This window comes from Ahaetulla prasina, chromosome 1 (assembly GCF_028640845.1).
Source record: "Ahaetulla prasina isolate Xishuangbanna chromosome 1, ASM2864084v1, whole genome shotgun sequence".
In the NCBI taxonomy this organism is placed as follows: domain Eukaryota; kingdom Metazoa; phylum Chordata; class Lepidosauria; order Squamata; family Colubridae; genus Ahaetulla; species Ahaetulla prasina.
In genome coordinates, this window is record NC_080539.1 from 274900360 (window position 1) to 274918040 (window position 17681).

General features: G+C 43.0%; 1 protein-coding gene across 11 annotated transcripts in view; it reads left to right on the forward strand.

The window, feature by feature from the left end:
- Positions 1-17681, forward strand: part of TEAD1 (TEA domain transcription factor 1) — a 245365-nt gene that overhangs the window by 188606 nt on the left and 39078 nt on the right. For all 11 annotated transcript variants that reach the window (XM_058160221.1, XM_058160196.1, XM_058160257.1 and 8 more), the window contains 4 exons: positions 8665-8799; positions 8993-9039; positions 11511-11572; positions 12363-12487. In XM_058160221.1, coding sequence (XP_058016204.1) covers positions 8665-8799; positions 8993-9039; positions 11511-11572; positions 12363-12487 — 369 coding nt within the window. The remainder of the gene's footprint in view (positions 1-8664; positions 8800-8992; positions 9040-11510; positions 11573-12362; positions 12488-17681) is intronic.

Genomic DNA, 17681 nt, shown 5'->3' on the forward strand with positions numbered 1-17681 from the left:
TAAAGTTATCAACATGTCTATTCTTAAATCATTCCCCTCCCCCCTCTTTCAGTGAATCTGCTTCTTGGTGAAAGTTTGACATTCCTGTAAATACCGAATGAATTGCAATCCCCTTCTATTTTTTAATTTGCTGTAGCCTATTTTGCTAAGAAATTGCACTTATATAGAAACATTATAACAAACTTTTTGTTGTTACATCCAGGTAACAAGTATGGTAAGTATTGTCAGTAAAACAAATATATACTTTAGCTATGCTTGGCAGAGATATGTATGTATGTATACATATGTGTATGCACATATATATGTATACATATATATATATATTAGTAGCTTTAACTATACTATTAGCCTGTGCTGCTTCTAAAGGAGCTGTTCAAATTAAAAAGCTGCTGACTTCTCATTACTCTGTATGAGCTTTCAAAGGAATACTTGTGTGAATCTGTGTTCCACATTGGATGGCATGCATTCCTAGCCAGCATGCTTGCAACTTTGCTTGTAATCATAGGTTTGCCTCTTAGTGCTTCTGTCCCTACATTATTTAGTCTTACATCCAGAGTTGATCAGTTCCTAAAACCATGATTTATCCCATGGTGTTAAACTTTTGAAGCAAAATGAAAATTAGCTCACTTCCATTAAAATCAATTCTTCTGCTGCTTATATAGCAGTAGTAATAAATGATTCTGAGAAAAATGTGAATGAATATGATGTAACTTCTAATTGTCAATAAATCAGTGCCTGGCTAGTATTTGTTTGGAATATTGCCCATTTCAGTCCATTCATGCACAGCTTGTAACTCCAGAGATGCTGCTGCTCAATGGGGAAAACTCCACATAGGTGGAATCTATATGTGAATGGCACAAATGCATGGATGCTATCAATCAAATGCATCTCTCTCTAGCAGTTGGCTTTCTCCAATCATATGAACCCCCAATCTTTTATACGTAGGCTCTTGGCAGCAATATATCCAAGCATGCACATTTTCTTTTCTTTTCTTTCTTATTTCAAGATTTATGTATTTATTTAATAGAGGTTTAAAATCACAGTAAAAAAGGAAAAAGAAACGCAAAGCAAAAAGGGACTCTTAGTAGTATGAGAGTAAATAAAAAAACTGAACTAAGATTAATCCTCCATATTAAAACATTGCATTTAACCCTTTTTCTAAAATTTTTATTTATTTATTTTATTTTATTTTTCGCATTTATATACCGCCCTATCTCCCTAGGGACTCAGGGCGATTCACAGGCAAATAAAAAGATACATATAAATACAGAATAAAATATCAATTAAAAAACTTATTCCACATAGCCAAATTAAAAAACAGTATATATAATAAAACCCATTAAAACCAATATAAATTTAAAATCTAGTCCAGTCCTGCGCAGATGAATAGATGTGTTTTAAGCTCGCGGCGGAAGGTTCGGAAGTCCGGAAGTTGACGGAGTCCTGGGGGGAGTTCGTTCCAGAGGGTGGGAGCCCCCACAGAGAAGGCCCTTCCCCTGGGTGTCGCCAAACAGCACTGCCTGGCTGACAGCACCCTGAGGAGTCCCTCTCTGTGAGAGCGCACGGGTCGGTGAGAGGTATTCGGTAGCAGCAGGCGGTCCCATAAGTAACCTGGCCCTATGCCATGGAGCGCTTTAAAGATAGTTACCAAAACTTTGAAGCGCACCCGGAAGGCCACAGGTAGCCAGTGCAGTCTGCGCAGGAGAGGTGTCATATGGGAGCCACGAGGGGCTCCCTCTATCACCCGCGCAGCCGCATTCTTAAATCATTCCTCCCCTCTTTCAGTGAATCTGCTTCTTAGTGAAAGTTTGACATTCCTGTAAATACCGAATGAATTGCAATCCCCTTCTATTTTTTAATTTGCTGTAGCCTATTTTGCTAAGAAATTGCACTTATTTAGTAACATTATAACAAACTTTTTCTTGTTACATCCAGGTAACAAATATGGTAAGTATTGTCAGTAAAACAATATATACTTTAGCTATGCTTGGCAGAGATATGTATGTATGTATACATATGTGTATGCACATATATATGTATACATATATATATATATTAGTAGCTTTAACTATACTATTAGCCTGTGCTGCTTCTAAAGGAGCTGTTCAAATTAAAAAGCTGCTGACTTCTCATTACTCTGTATGAGCTTTCAAAGGAATACTTGTGTGAATCTGTGTTCCACATTGGATGGCATGCATTCCTAGCCAGCATGCTTGCAACTTTGCTTGTAATCATAGGTTTGCCTCTTAGTGCTTCTGTCCCTACATTATTTAGTCTTACATCCAGAGTTGATCAGTTCCTAAAACCATGATTTATCCCATGGTGTTAAACTTTTGAAGCAAAATGAAAATTAGCTCACTTCCATTAAAATCAATTCTTCTGCTGCTTATATAGCAGTAGTAATAAATGATTCTGAGAAAAATGTGAATGAATATGATGTAACTTCTAATTGTCAATAAATCAGTGCCTGGCTAGTATTTGTTTGGAATATTGCCCATTTCAGTCCATTCATGCACAGCTTGTAACTCCAGAGATGCTGCTGCTCAATGGGGAAAACTCCACATAGGTGGAATCTATATGTGAATGGCACAAATGCATGGATGCTATCAATCAAATGCATCTCTCTCTAGCAGTTGGCTTTCTCCAATCATATGAACCCCCAATCTTTTATACGTAGGCTCTTGGCAGCAATATATCCAAGCATGCACATTTTCTTTTCTTTTCTTTCTTATTTCAAGATTTATGTATTTATTTAATAGAGGTTTAAAATCACAGTAAAAAAGGAAAAAGAAACGCAAAGCAAAAAGGGACTCTTAGTAGTATGAGAGTAAATAAAAAAACTGAACTAAGATTAATCCTCCATATTAAAACATTGCATTTAACCCTTTTTCTAAAAATTTTATTTATTTATTTTATTTTATTTTTCGCATTTATATACCGCCCTATCTCCCTAGGGACTCAGGGCGGTTCACAGGCAAATAAAAAGATACATATAAATACAGAATAAAATATCAATTAAAAAACTTATTCCACATAGCCAAATTAAAAAACAATATATATAATAAAACCCATTAAAACCAATATAAATTTAAAATCTAGCCCAGTCCTGCACAGATGAATAGATGTGTTTTAAGCTCGCGGAGGAAGGTTCGGAGGTCCGGAAGTTGATGGAGTCCTGGGGGGAGTTCGTTCCAGAGGGTGGGAGCTCCCACAGAAAAGGCCCTTCCCCTGGGTGTTGCCAAACGGCACTGCCTGGCTGACGGCACCCTGAGGAGTCCCTCTCTGTGAGAGCGCACGGGTCGGTGAGAGTTATTCGGTAGCAGCAGGCGGTCCTGTAAGTAACCCGGCCCTATGCCATGGAGCGCTTTAAAGATAGTTACCAAAACCTTGAAGCACACCCGGAAGGCCACAGGTAGCCAGTGCAGTCTGCGCAGGAGAGGTGTCCTATGGGAGCCACGAGGGGCTCCCTCTATCACCCATGTAGCCGCATTCTGAACTAACTGAAGCCTCTGGGTGCTCCTCAAGGGGAGCCCCATGTAGAGAGCATTGCAGTAATCCAGACGAGACGTCACGAGGGTGTGAGTGACCGTGCATAAGGCATCCCGGTCTAGAAAGGGGCGCAACTGGCGAACCAGGCGAACCTGGTAAAAAGCTCTCCTGGAGACAGCCGTCAAATGATCTTCAAAGGACAGCCGTTCATCCAGGAGGATGCCCAAGTTGCGCACCCTCTCCATCGGGGCCAATAACTCGCCCCCAACAGTCAGCTGCGGACTCAGCTGACTGTACCGGGATGCCGGCATCCATAGCCACTCTGTCTTGGAGGGATTGAGCTTGAGCCTGTTTCTCCCCATCCAGACCCGTATGGCCTCCAGACACCGGGACAGCACTTCGATAGCTTCATTGGGGTGTCCCGGTGTGGAAAAGTACAGCTGAGTGTCATCAGCATACAGCTGGTACCTCACACCAAAACCACTGATGATCTCACCCAACGGCTTCATATAGATGTTGAACAGAAGGGGCGAGAGAATCGACCCCTGCGGCACCCCACAAGTGAGGCGCCTCGGAGCCGACCTCTGCCCCCCTGTCAACACCGTCTGCGACCGATCGGAGAGATAGGAGGAGAACCACCGATAAATGGTGCCTCCCACTCCCAATCCCTCCAACCGGTGCAGCAGGATACCATGGTCGATGGTATCAAAAGCCGCTGAGAGGTCTAATAGGACCAGGGCAGAGGAACAACCCCTATCCCTGGCCCTCCAGAGATCATGCACCAACGCGACCAAAGCCGTCTCAGTGCTGTATCCGGGCCGGAAACCGGACTGGAACATGTCTAGATAGACAGTTTCATCCAGGTGCCGGGGAAACTGACATGCCACCACACTCTCTACAACCTTCGCCGCGAAGCGAAGGTTGGACACCGGACAATAATTACCTAAAACAGCCAGGTCCAGGGAAGGCTTCTTGAGGAGGGGCTTCACCACCACCTCTTTCAAGGCGGCCGGAAAGACTCCCTCCAACAAAGAAGCATTCGTAATCGCCTGGAGCCAGCCTCGTGTCACCTCCTGAGTGGCCAGTACCAACCAGGAGGGGCACGGGTCCAGTAAACACGTGGTGGCATTCAACCTGCCCAGCAACCTGTCCATGTCCTCGGGAGCCACAGGGTCAAACTCATCCCAAACAATGTCAACAAGACCGCCCTCAGACGCCCCATCTGGATCCCCTCAATTTTGGTCCAGACCATCCCGAAGCTGAACGATTTTATCGTATAGATAACCGTTAAACTCCTCAGCACGTCCCTGCAACGAGTCATCCCGCTCCCCCTGGTGAAGGAGGGAACGAGTCACCCGAAACAGGGCGGCTGGGCGGTTATCTGCCGACGCAATGAGGGACGAGACGTAGCAACGTCTTGCTTCCCTCAGTGCCACAAGGTAGGTCCTATTATAGGACCTAATTAGTGTCCGATCAGCCTCCGAACGACTGGACCTCCACGAACTCTCTAGGCGTCTTCTCCGGCGTTTCATCCCCCTCAGCTCCTCGGAGAACCAAGGAGCCGGTTGGGATCTACGCCAGGTCAGAGGCCACAAAGGCACGACACGGTCTAAAGCCCCAGCCGCGGCCCGTTTTATTTATTTATTTATTTATTTATTTATTTATTTATTTATTTATTTATTTATTTATTTATTTATTTATTTATTTATTTATTTATTTATCACATTTATATACCGCCCTATCTCCCGAGGGACTCAGGGCGGTTCACAGGCAAGTAAAAGACATATAAATACAGACTAAAACCACAGTTAAAAAACTTATTCTACAAAGCCGAATTAAAAAGCAATATAAATAATAAAAACCATTTAAAACCAATATAAATTTAAAAACTAATCCAGTCCTGCACAGATGAATAAGTGTGTTTTAAGCTCGCGACGGAAGGTTCGGAGGTCCGGAAGTTGACGGAGTCCTGGGGGGAGTTCGTTCCAGAGGGTGGGAGCTCCCACAGAGAAGGCCCTTCCCCTGGGTGTCGCCAGACGGCACTGCCTAGCTGACGGCACCCTGAGGAGTCCCTCTCTGTGAGAGCGCACGGGTCGGTGAGAGGTATTCGGTAGCAGTAGGCGGTCCCGTAAGTAGCCCGGCCCTATGCCATGGAGCGCTTTAAAGATGGTCACCAGAACCTTGAAGCGCACCTGGAAGGCCACAGGTAGCCAGTGCAGTCTGCGCAGGATGGGTGTCACACGGGAGCCACGAGGGGCTCCCTCTATCACCCGCGCAGCCACGTTCTGGACTAACTGAAGCCTCCGGATGCCCCTCAAGGGGAGCCCCATGTAGAGAGCATTGCAGTAATCCAGACGAGACGTCACGAGGGCGTGAGTGACCGTGCATAAGGCATCCCGGTCTAGAAAGGGCGCAACTGGAGCACCAGGCGAACCTGGTGGAAAGCTCTCCTGGAGACGGCCGCCAAATGATCTTCAAAAGACAGCCGTTCATCCAGGAGGACGTCTAAGTTGCGCACCCTCTCCATCGGGGCCAATGACTCGCTCCCAACAGCCACTCTGTCTTGGAGGGATTGAGCTTGAGCCTGTTTCTCCCCATCCATTCTCCCCGTTCCCAGGCTGCGACTAGTTCCTCAGCCGTGTCGTGAGCCAGACCCTCAGGAAATAGCCCAAGCTCCGTTTGGAACCTCTCCGGGTCCATCAGGCGCCTGGGACGGAACCAACGTATTGGTTCCGTCTCCCTGCGGCGGTGAGTAGCGGTCAGAAAGTCTAGGCGAAGGAGAGAGTGATCTGACCATGACAAAGGTTCAGTGACTACATCCCTCAAGTCCAGATCCTTCAACCACTGACCAGAGATAAAAATCAAGTCCAGCGTGCCACCCCCAGTGTGAGTAGGGCCATCGACTACTTGGGTCAGGTCCAAGGCCGTCATGGAAGCCATGAACTCCCGAGCTGCTGTCGATGAAGTGCCGGAAGATGGCAGATTGAAGTCCCCCATGACTATAAGTCTGGGGGTCTCCACTGCCACCCCAGCCAGCACCTCCAGGAGCTCGGGCAGGGCAGCTGTCACGCAGCAAGGAGCCAGGTACGCGACCAGCAAGCCCATCTGACACCTATGACCCCATCTCACAAAGAGGGATTCGCACCTGGCAATCTGAGGTACAGTGGTCTCCCTCGGCTCTAGGCTCTCTCTAATCTCTGTTTTAAAACAGTTATTCCGTCTTCCTGACATAGGAAGGAAAATGTTAAACTAGCAATTCTTGCTGTGGAACAGCCACTGACATAATGTGTTAGAGCATGGGTGTCAAACTTGTGGCGTCATGTTTCCATCATGTGATGTATTATGATGTTTTTCCCTTTGTGGAGCTGGGGCGGGCATGGCCTGCGCATGGCGCATCCAGCCCACAGGTTGCCAGTTTGACACCCCTTTGTTAGAGGTTGTTAAGTCAGAATCCAGACCTCTTGGTCCAAAACTGGAACTTGAGCTAGTTAAGTTCTGTGACTCAAGACTTAACTTAGACTTAAGTTCTAACCCAAGCTTAGTTTATGGGAACATTTGTGTTCCCTTTGTGTGATTAACAAGGCAAGTCTTACCTTAGGACGTTAGGAAGTAAAGAGACCACAAGTAGCTGTGTTCATAAATACATTATTGAATAAGTGGAAACAAACCAGGATCAGTCTTAGGGATGAGCAAAATAATTGTGGCTTCATTCGTTAATTCCTAGCTTGTTTCTTCCCTTTTTAGCTGTTCTTTTCTTGCACCCTCTGGATTGATTAGAGGATTAGGCAAGAAACAAACCCAAAGAAAGACGGAATCCCACAAATCATGTATCCCTCTTTGCACATTGTGCTTGAGATAGAATTGCAGGCAGGAAGCCAATAACAAACTCTTATTTATGTCTATAATTTATTATCCTAAAATAAATCATGCTTTATTCACTCAGATTTCTTATCCAAAACTAAACCTACTACATTATAATTTACTACAATGTGCTAATTTCTCAGGTCCTGTTTTTTGCTCCAGTTGCCCACAATTACAGTGTAGTCCTGAGGGAATGTAGGCATATCACTCTATTTCTATACATCCTTCATTGCTAGAGCCAGTTTGGTCTAGTGGTGAAGGCACCAGGCTAGAAAACTGGAGACTGTGAGTTCCAAGTCCCTCCTTAGCCCTGAAAGCTGGGTGACCTTGGGCCAGTCTCTCTCTCTCTCAGACCAACCCACCTTAGAGGGTTGTTGTGGAAAAAAATAAAGAGGAAGGTGTGTATGATATGTTTGCCACTTTCAGAGTTATTTGTAAAAATAATAAAGGCAGGATAAAAATAAGTAAAATAAATAAATACTTTTAATCGAATGATGTTTGGAATAGAATATTTCCAAGTATCTGGATATTTATTCTATTATTCTTCCTCTGTAGATCAATCTTTAAGGTAGAGTCCACACTACGTGTTTAAACCTCATTCCTTAGGAAAATATTCAGTGCATATATATATTATTTAAAGAAGCAGGCAGGATCTATAGGCACTTAACTATGGCTGGATTCATTGAATTCTCTGCTACATTTTCAACCACTTCAGATAAGTCTTACTCTTATTCTAACTCTTGCAAACTCGTGCCTTGCATTGTAGTGCTGTCCTATTTCTACTTATTGTACACACAGCAGCCATTAAAATGGCTTTTAGGCTTTCTGAAAATAATGAAGTTAGATGAGGTTTAAAGTGCAAAGGATTTACATTTATTTTACAGTCTATAGATGTACATATTTAAACCAAGTCTTTATTCCAAACTAGAAACGGGACTTTGTTGCTGTTTCAGAGTTCCATTTTCGGCACGGCACAGCACAGCACAGCACAGCACACAGACTCTTTCCTACTTTGTTGTGGCATCATCCCAGCTTTCAATTCTCATTCAGTCGACTTCCTACTGTTTTTCAGTCGAGAATCTTTTTTAGAATTAAACATAATAATATTGAGCAAAGAACTTTGCCCTGATGCAATTGGAATGTATTTTATCTCTCCCCCCCCCCACCAGCTACATATTTCTGCATGGTATGCTCTGTATTTTTCACATTTCCTGTGCCGTTTAATTTTAGCACATATGCTTTCTAACTGTGCTTGCTCAGTGTGCTTTGTTGGGTCCAGACTATTAATGATTGCCTGTAATTGTCATGTTAAAGGATCAGACTGCAAAGGACAAAGCACTCCAGCACATGGCAGCCATGTCCTCCGCTCAAATAGTGTCTGCAACAGCGATTCACAATAAGTTGGGTTTGCCAGGAATTCCCCGTCCGACGTTCCCTGGAGCACCTGGAGTAAGTTAATTGGCTAAACTAAAAATATATTTCCCCAAAAGTGATTGGCAGGATATGCCTAAATTAGTTAATGTATCTATAAAAGGTTCTTCCGTTATAAATCTTTTGGGTTAAAAATGCGCTTTACTGAATGTAACTTTTATACTTTAAATCTCTGTGCTTCATTTTTCTCTTTCCTTTTGACCCAATCTAGTTTTGGCCTGGGATGCTACAAACAGGACAGCCTGGATCTTCTCAGGAGTAAGTTGGAAATAAAGAAACAGACATCTCTGGTTTTGTATGTTTGTTTACATATGTGATGGTATGGAATATTTGCCCGATTGCACTTTCAGGTAGTAATTGCCTCATTTGTGCGCACCTACAACAGTGATGAAAAAGTAACTTAGTGTTCAATTCTTATATTTACAATTTTCATTAGTCTGTAGCGCAAAGGAAAACTGAAGTAAGATCATAATTACAATCACATATTTATTTAATGACTATTTCACTTAACTATCGAGGTCTCTAAACAAGGACTACCTATTATTTAAAATAATGCTTACCAGTCCAATAGAATTTAGTGCCTTTCTCTATAAATGAAGAAAGTAATAAACCAACTGGAACATAGTATTTACATGATCAAACTTTTCTGTAAAAGTACTAATTCCTGAAATTTAGAAAATTCCCCCAAAATTTCTATCCTATAGATGGTCCTCGCAGTTACAACAACTTGTTCAATGAGCATTCAAAATTATGATGGAACTGGGCAAAGGGAATTTATGGCTGGCCTTTGAAATTGTGGCTGACCCAGTGACCACACGGTCAGGTGATCTGGGCTTTTGGAAACCAGTTCACATTTACAGTGTTGCAACATTTCACAGTTATATGATTGCCATTTGCAATCTTTTTTTCCAACGTCTCACAAGTAATATTTTAATTGTACACTACCCAATGTCACTCTGTGAGTGAGAAGGGCAGTCTCTAAATTTGATAAATAAATAATGAAGTCAATGAGGATCAAATTGTCTTCCTGGCTTAAGAACTTTGCAAGTTAATGCTAAGACTGCAACTGTGTCTTGTTTCTCTTTTGTCCTAGCATAATTCATTCTAGGCTGTACATTCAACAAACACCAAGTCACAGAATTAGGCTTGGTGTCTTCTGCTTAGCAGACATGTCACCAATCCAATTTCCAGTTGTCTGTTAAATGCATATATATTTTAATGTGGTGTCCAGCTTGGTTCTGTCAAATTCACATGTTAACTGAAGGTAGTTTTTTTTTCTTTAGTATTTAGTGTCAAGGGAATTGCCCTGCAAAGATTTATGGCATATTCCTTGACATCTCTTGTGCAAGGTGTTCAGGGGTCACACTCAAAAATGGGCAAAGGGCAGCTATTTAAATTTAATAAGTAAATAAGGGTTTCAGAGTTTCAGGGTAAAAACTCTGGGCCTTTTCATTCACCATTTCATTTATTGCAGTCACCATAACTTTACAAATGCAGCAAGAAAGGACAGAATTTTGACTCAATCCATTTTATCGAAGTCTAAGAGCTGCAAAAAGTTGATGGTGGACATATTTCATTTTAGATGCTTTCTACATATCACATAATTTTATATGACTTAATAGGCTGATGTGAGCTGAAAAATAGGTACATTTTAAAAGACAGCAAATAAAAATGTTGAAAGCTATTTAAGAAGAAACATATAACCCGGAAGTCCACTCCCAGCCTAGCTGCATATCAGAATTTATTGAATGTCCAGGAAGTCACCTAATCAATTACTTAAAAAGGCACTTTTTGCTTTATGCTTTGAGTAATTGGACTTTGTGCATGTGTTCGACCAATGAATCATAGTAGTGAGCTTGGCACCATCATTAAAGCAACTAGAGCACCTGGGGGGGAGAGGGGAACCTCTCTTTAGTAGTCCCGTGGGAGGTAGTTTGCGTGTGCCTTGGCAAGTCACTTTGCAACCCAGAGGCAATGTAATTCCTTCTCCTCAAGACCAGAAGGTACAACAGTGCATTGGGAGATATTGTGCATAGTGCTAAGCCTCGTCTACTACTTCACTGTAGCTGAAAGAGACTTCTGTACATGCATGGTGAAGAAGCCTCTTCAGTCCCTTACTGGGATCTGCCAGAGGAAGCCGCAAAGTGAGATAGTGTGGCCAGCCCATTTGCTGTTAAAGGTAGCAAGGGGGGGAATAATGAACTGCTTTGCTGTCACACCAAAAAACTCCCGTGAAGCTTTGCGTGGCCCTTGCTTGTTATGCAGGAAAGAAGGAATCCTGCCACCTTAAATCTCCCAGAGTTAAAATTGGGTCCATGGGTTACCCATAAAAAAGTAGGAACAATGGCAGATCTGTGACGCAGATGATAATCATGATTCCCAGTAAGCAGGGGTCTCCAACCTTGGTCCCTTTAAGACTTGTGGACTTCAACTCCCAGAGTCCTTCAGCCAGCAAAGCTGGCTGAGGAACTCTGGGAGTTGAAGTCCACAAGTCTTAAAGGGTCCAAGGTTGGAGACCCCTGCCAGTAAGGATCCAAAGGCCCTGTTTGTGGCTAGCTTTCAGCTGACTTAGAATTTATACCAAATGTTCCTTGACAGAATTTGCCCCCTCATCTCTTTTAGTCAGTAGTTTAGTAAATGCATTTATTGAGGTTCTATTTTTAATACAAAAGAATATATACAATAAATATTATAATGGTGTGATTTCATTGTCCATTGGTTTGTTTCAGCATAAAGCCATTCGTTCAGCAGGCCTATCCTATACAGCCCACAGTCACAACTCCCATTTCAGGTAACATTTATTAATTTTTTTGTAGTGGGGTGGGTGGAACTCAGTCCATATTTAGAGATTAGCAGAGGTTGTGGTTGTTAAAACATGTATCAAAATATGCAGGGGACTTTGCTGGCCTCTTTATGTAGTTAACAATAATGAATCTATATGTATGTGAACTTGTGTACATAATTATTTGCACATTCATCAGTAGTTACAGAATATGCATGGAGCTTGGTTAACAACTGCTCCCGCTTCTGAGCACAGCAGTAGTTTGATGTGTATTCCAGAATTCTGCACGGTGGAAGCATTAATGAAGCAAGAAACTCAGCTAGAATCATTCAAACTGGCCTTGCTGGCAAAAAACAACAACAACAACAGTGAAATCAAAATGCAGTGTCAAGTTGACCCTGTAAACAATGGCTGTTCTTCTTGTTTTTCAAATTTTATTTCATGCATTTATTTCATTGCACTCTTCCTCCCAAAGGAACTTTCGGAAACCATTAAAAAAAAACCCAATCATTATAAAACAAACTCTCATACAACAGTAGGATAACACGATTGGAGTACCAGCATAAAAAAAAATGCAGCTCAGGTCAAAGACAGCTGAAAAGGCAGTCTTCGGACAGTTGTCATCTTGCAAATATCTGAGTGAACAAATGTGTCTTCAATTGACTTTTAAAAGACAAGTATGAAATTAGTTCCTTCAGAAAAGGCAGCCTAGTCTTACCATTAGCTCGTAACCATTTACTGTCTAGGACCACCAATAAATTTGTTGATTTCATAAAAGGATGGTTTTTTATTTTTTTAGGATTTGAACCCACGTCAGCTCCAGCACCCTCTGTTCCAGCTTGGCAAGGTCGATCTATTGGAACAACTAAACTCAGACTCGTAGAATTTTCTGCTTTTCTAGAACAACAAAGGGATCCAGACTCTGTAAGTGCATCTCCAAAGTCTTCCTTTATTCATTTGTTCATTCATTCATTCACAAGTAGTCCTTGACTTACAACCACAATAGAGTCCAAATTTTGAGTGCTAAGAATGACAGTTGTTATTTATTTATTTATTTATTTATTTATTTATTTATTTATTCATTATTTTAATTTATATACCGCCCTTCTCCCGAAGGACTCAGGGCGGTTTACAGCCAAATAAAACAAAGATACAAATATTAAGAGCATTATTAAAAAACTGATTCAATTTGGCTAAGAAACTAAAACTCTATAAAAACTAAAACTCTATTTAAAAGCCCCCAGTAAAACTATTAGGCCAGCCCTGCGCGATGAAACAAAAATGTCTTTAGCTCGCGTCGGAAGGTCCGGAGGTCAGGGAATTGATGTATCCCTGGAGGTAGCTCGTTCCAGAGGGCAGGAGCCCCCACAGAGAAGGCTCTCCCCCTGGAGGTCGCCAGTCGACATTGTCTGGCCGACGGCACCCTGAGGAGGCCCTCCCTGTGGGAGCGCACTGGTCGATGGGAGGCAATTGGTGGCAGCAGGCAGTCTCGTAAGTAACCCGGTTCTATGCCATGGAGCGCTTTAAAGGTGGTAACCAGCACCTTGAATTGCACCCGGAAGACCACCGGCAACCAGTGCAGCTTGAGCAGGAGAGGTGTTACGTGGGAGCCTCGAGTTGCTCCCTCTACTACCCGCGCAGCCGCATTCTGGACCAGTTGGAGCCTCCAAGTGCTCTTCAAGGGGAGCCCCATGTAGAGAACGTTGCAGTAGTCCAGGCGGGAAGTGACGAGGGCATGAGTGACCGTGCATAAGGAATTATGTTATGTATGTTATGTATGTTTTGCCCCATTTCACGACCTTTCTTGCCACAGTTGTTAAGTGAATTACTGCAGTTGTTAAGTTAGTAACATAGTTGTTAAGTGAATCTGGCTTTTGAACCTTTTTTACTAATATTGTGGTACTCAGTGGTGAGATTCAAATAATTTAACAACCGGTTCTCTGCTAGGTATGCATGGCTGGGTGGTGATGTGACTGGGTGGGCATGGCCAACTCAACATCACTCACCACATCTGGCCTCACCTCCTGGCTGCTCGCCTCAAAGGTCTCAACAAGATACACTATTTATTTACTACTACTGAAAATTACTTAACGGTGGCAAGGAAAATCATGAAACAGAGCAAAAGTTACTTAAATCTTGCTTAGCAATGGAAATTTTGGCTCAGTTGTGGCCATAAATCAAGGATTAACTCTAATGAGAATGTAGGATAAGGAACCTACTTTGCTTACCCTTTGGGGTAATTGTTTCAAGAAATATTTCAAGATGAAAGTTTTGAGCGCAGCTGTTGTCACCAAACCTGGTGTCGGTTGGTGGGGCAGCCACACTCAGCTGAGGGCTGCCAGATGGAGCCAGACCCAAAAGGCAGCCAAGCCTTCCTGTGTCCACCCCGAGGTGGCCCTTCAGCTGAGCGCCTTACCATTGTGGACAGCCACAGTGAGCAGAGTGGGCGAGGCACCAAGATCAGCTGGGGTGCATGGCCTGTGTTGTAGGCCACGGCAAAGGCAGGCAAGGAGGCAAGGCATGGAGATATGCTGCGCCATGGGGACCACGTGGTCTGGGCAAGCAAATGAGCGAAGGAGCCAGAGAGCAGCCGGGCCATAGGCATGACTCTAAGCACTGGCCAAGGTTGGCAACGTGAGATAAAGAGAGTATTGTGTCTGTGTCCCCCGAGCCGGGCCCCCTGCCAGAAACTGACTTGGAAAGTGAGGGGGAAGGGCCATCAGAGTGACTGAGAGGGTGGACCGGAGAGAGGCTGGGCCAGCTAGTGGTGCGATTTGTTGGTTCTCTAAACTTCAAAGTCTTAACACCTGGTTCGCCCGAACCGGCTGAAGCCCACCTCTGCAATTATTGCTTAGTACAATGAGTAATTTACTGGCAGCATAACTTTTGTTCTTGTTCTGTAGATAGTATCCTACTTATTATAGTTTTGGCTGGCTTAGCCAAATTCTTAACCAAATTCAACCCCCAACCACTCAAACATCCCTACGAGATTTAGCAAAATTCAACCAAAAGTAAAAATTTTAAGAATTATATATTAAGCCCCTCCAAGTGTAATTTATTTCAGGGTCATTTATTAGCTAGGTTAACATGGTGAAATTATACATAATGCTTTCACCCATGTTTCATCTTAATTTAATTTAAAATTTAAACATAAGGTATCTAGACCCGTTCCAGTCCGGCTTTCGACCCGGATACAGCACGGAGACAGCTTTGGTCGCATTGGTGGATGATCTCTGGCGGGCCAGGGACAGGGGGTACTCCTCTGCCCTGGTCCTATTAGACCTCTCAGCGGCTTTTGATACCATCGACCATGGTATCTTGCTGCGCCGGTTGGGGGGATTGGGAGTGGGAGGCACCGTGTATCGGTGGTTCTCCTCCTATCTCTCCGACCGGTCGCAGACGGTGTTGACAGGGGCAGAGGTCGGCGCGAGGTGCCTCACTTGTGGGGTCCCGCGGGTCGATTCTCTCGCCTGCTGTTCAACATCTACATGAAGCCATTGGGTGAGATCATCAGTGGCTTCGGGGTGAGATATCAACAGTACGCTGATGACACCCAGCTGTACTTTTCCACCCCGGGCCACCCCAATGAAGTTGTTGAAGTGCTGTCCCGGTGTTTGGAAGCCGACGGGTCTGGATGGGGAGAAACAGGCCCAAGCTTAACCCCTCCAAGACGGAGTGGCTGTGGATGCCGGCATCTCGATTCAGTCAACTGCAGCCGCAGTTGACTGTTGGAGGCGAGTTATTGGCCCCAAAGGACAGGGTGCGCAACTTGGGTGTCCTCCTGGATGATCGGCTGGCGTTTGGAGGTCATTTGGCGGCCGTCTCCAGGAGGGCCTTCCACCAGGTTCGCCTGGTTCGCAGTTGCGCCTTCCTTGATCGGGATGCCTTGTGCACAGTCACTCATGCGCTGCTACCTCTCGCTTGGATTATTGTAATGCTCTCTACATGGGGCTCCCCCTGAAGTGCACTCGGAGGCTTCAGTTAGTCCAGAATGCAGCTGCGCGGGTGATAGAGGGAGCTCCGCGTAGCTCCCATGTAACACCGCTCCTGCGCAGACTGCACTGGCTACCTGTGGCCTTTCGGGTGCACTTTAAGGTGTTGGTTACGATCTTTAAAGCGCCCATGGCTTAGGGCCTGGGTACTTACGGGACCGCCTGCTGTTACCACATGCCTCCCACCGACCTGCACGCCTCACAGAGAGGGACTTCTCAGGGTGCCGTCCGCCAAACAATGTCGGCTGGCGGCCCCAGGAAGGGCCTTCTGTGGGGCTCCACACTCTGGAACGAGCTTCCCCAGGCTTACGCCAAATACCTGACCTTCGGACTTTCCGCCGCGAACTGAAGACACACCTTTTTATTCGCGCGGGGCTGGCTTGAATTGAATTTTAAATGGTAAATTTTTATTAATTTTAAATGGGGTTTTTAGTGTAAGGTAATTTTTTAAATTCTCAGGCTAATTTAATAAGTTTTTTAAATTGCATTTTAATTGTATTTTGTATTGCTTGTTTTATTTTGCCTGTACACCGCCCTGAGTCCTTCGGGAGAAGGGTGGTATAAAAATCAAATAAATAAATAAATAAATAAATAAATAAATAAATAAATAAATAAATAAATAAATAAATAATTATTTCAACATATTTTAGATATTTTTAAAAACTGTGCAAAAGAGAATATAATAAATACAGAAAACTGAACAATTTGGAATCAAACATAAAATTGGGGGGATTGTAGCATTTAAAGTCATTTCTGTTATTCATTTAAAACCAATTTTTTTTCACTCTGTACATCCTGGCCAATCTTGTCTTTTCAGTTTACTTCTGCTTATTTCAGTTGTTCTAAATCTCTGTCTTAACCTCCTAAAATATGTTACACTTACCTTTTCACTCCACCTAAACTATTTATTAGGAAATCAAATGTTTCTGCTTTGTACCAGTTTTCATAATTCCCCTTTGATTTACTGTAAATAAATGGATGTATTCACAGGTTTGTTTTTTTATTTATTTACATTTACATGCCACCCATCTCACCAAAGGTGACTCTGTATTTTAAACTGTAAAACTGTACTTTGATTTGTCGAATAAATAACAAGGGCTGGGTTCATATATAGAGTAGTGCTTCCCAAATGTGTGTCAATTAGGTAAAATGTTTTTTTGGCGGGGGGCGGTAACGACACACAAACCACACAGAAAAATCAGTCAGAAAGGGACATTTAAATAAGAACGTTCTAATAAGTGATTTTGGGTAATGAAGGAAAACATTTGGGAAGCAATGACTTACAGCACTTAGAGCATAAATCATACTTAATGTAGCTTGGTTTACATTATCTTGCTAATGTGCTTGGCTTGATTTGAGCTTAGAAAGGCATGTGAATCCTCTCAATCACCCCCTTCTTTCCTCTTTATATCATTTTCTACCTGCTGGGATCTCTCAGGATCCTGCTGTTAGTCTCCTGTTATTCTTGGTGATTATCTCTTGACTAACTTCATCAATACATCTCTGTTGGGATGATCACAGTGTAGCTCTCGCAACCTTTGTTCATCTCCTGCTGATATTTACTTAGGTTTCGTGAATATCACTTTGTGATGTCACCTTCTCACATCACAATCAACATATTGAACAAATCTTTTCTCCGGAGTCATCTTGTTGTTGGTCATTATTCAGATTGTTCTTATCAAGAGATTTATGAACCTGACTCCCACCCTCCCACCAAAAATCTATCAGTTATTTTTTTGTTGTTGTTGTTTTTTCATTCAAATCATCCATTGTTAATTGGTATTCCCCATACCTAAAAAACAAACAGCCCCATATCATGCTGTAGTCATATTGTGCTTGGATTATCATCATTTGTTCTCTCTGGGTCTCCTTCCTTGTACTTTTATTTCTATTGTTTTCTTCTGCCAATATTCTTCTTTTCTCTCACTGCTTAAATCTTTTGGATCCCTAGGTTAGGAAACCTTAGGTAGAACCTCTTAGTACTTACCCAAAATTTACCAATGAATTAAAATTTTGAAATTTTTTGAAAGTACAAAAAATGAAATGCATTCAAATCGTTATATTAACAACATGACAATTAAAGTTAAATGATTTTATTTATATTTTATTTATTAGAATTGTTTTTT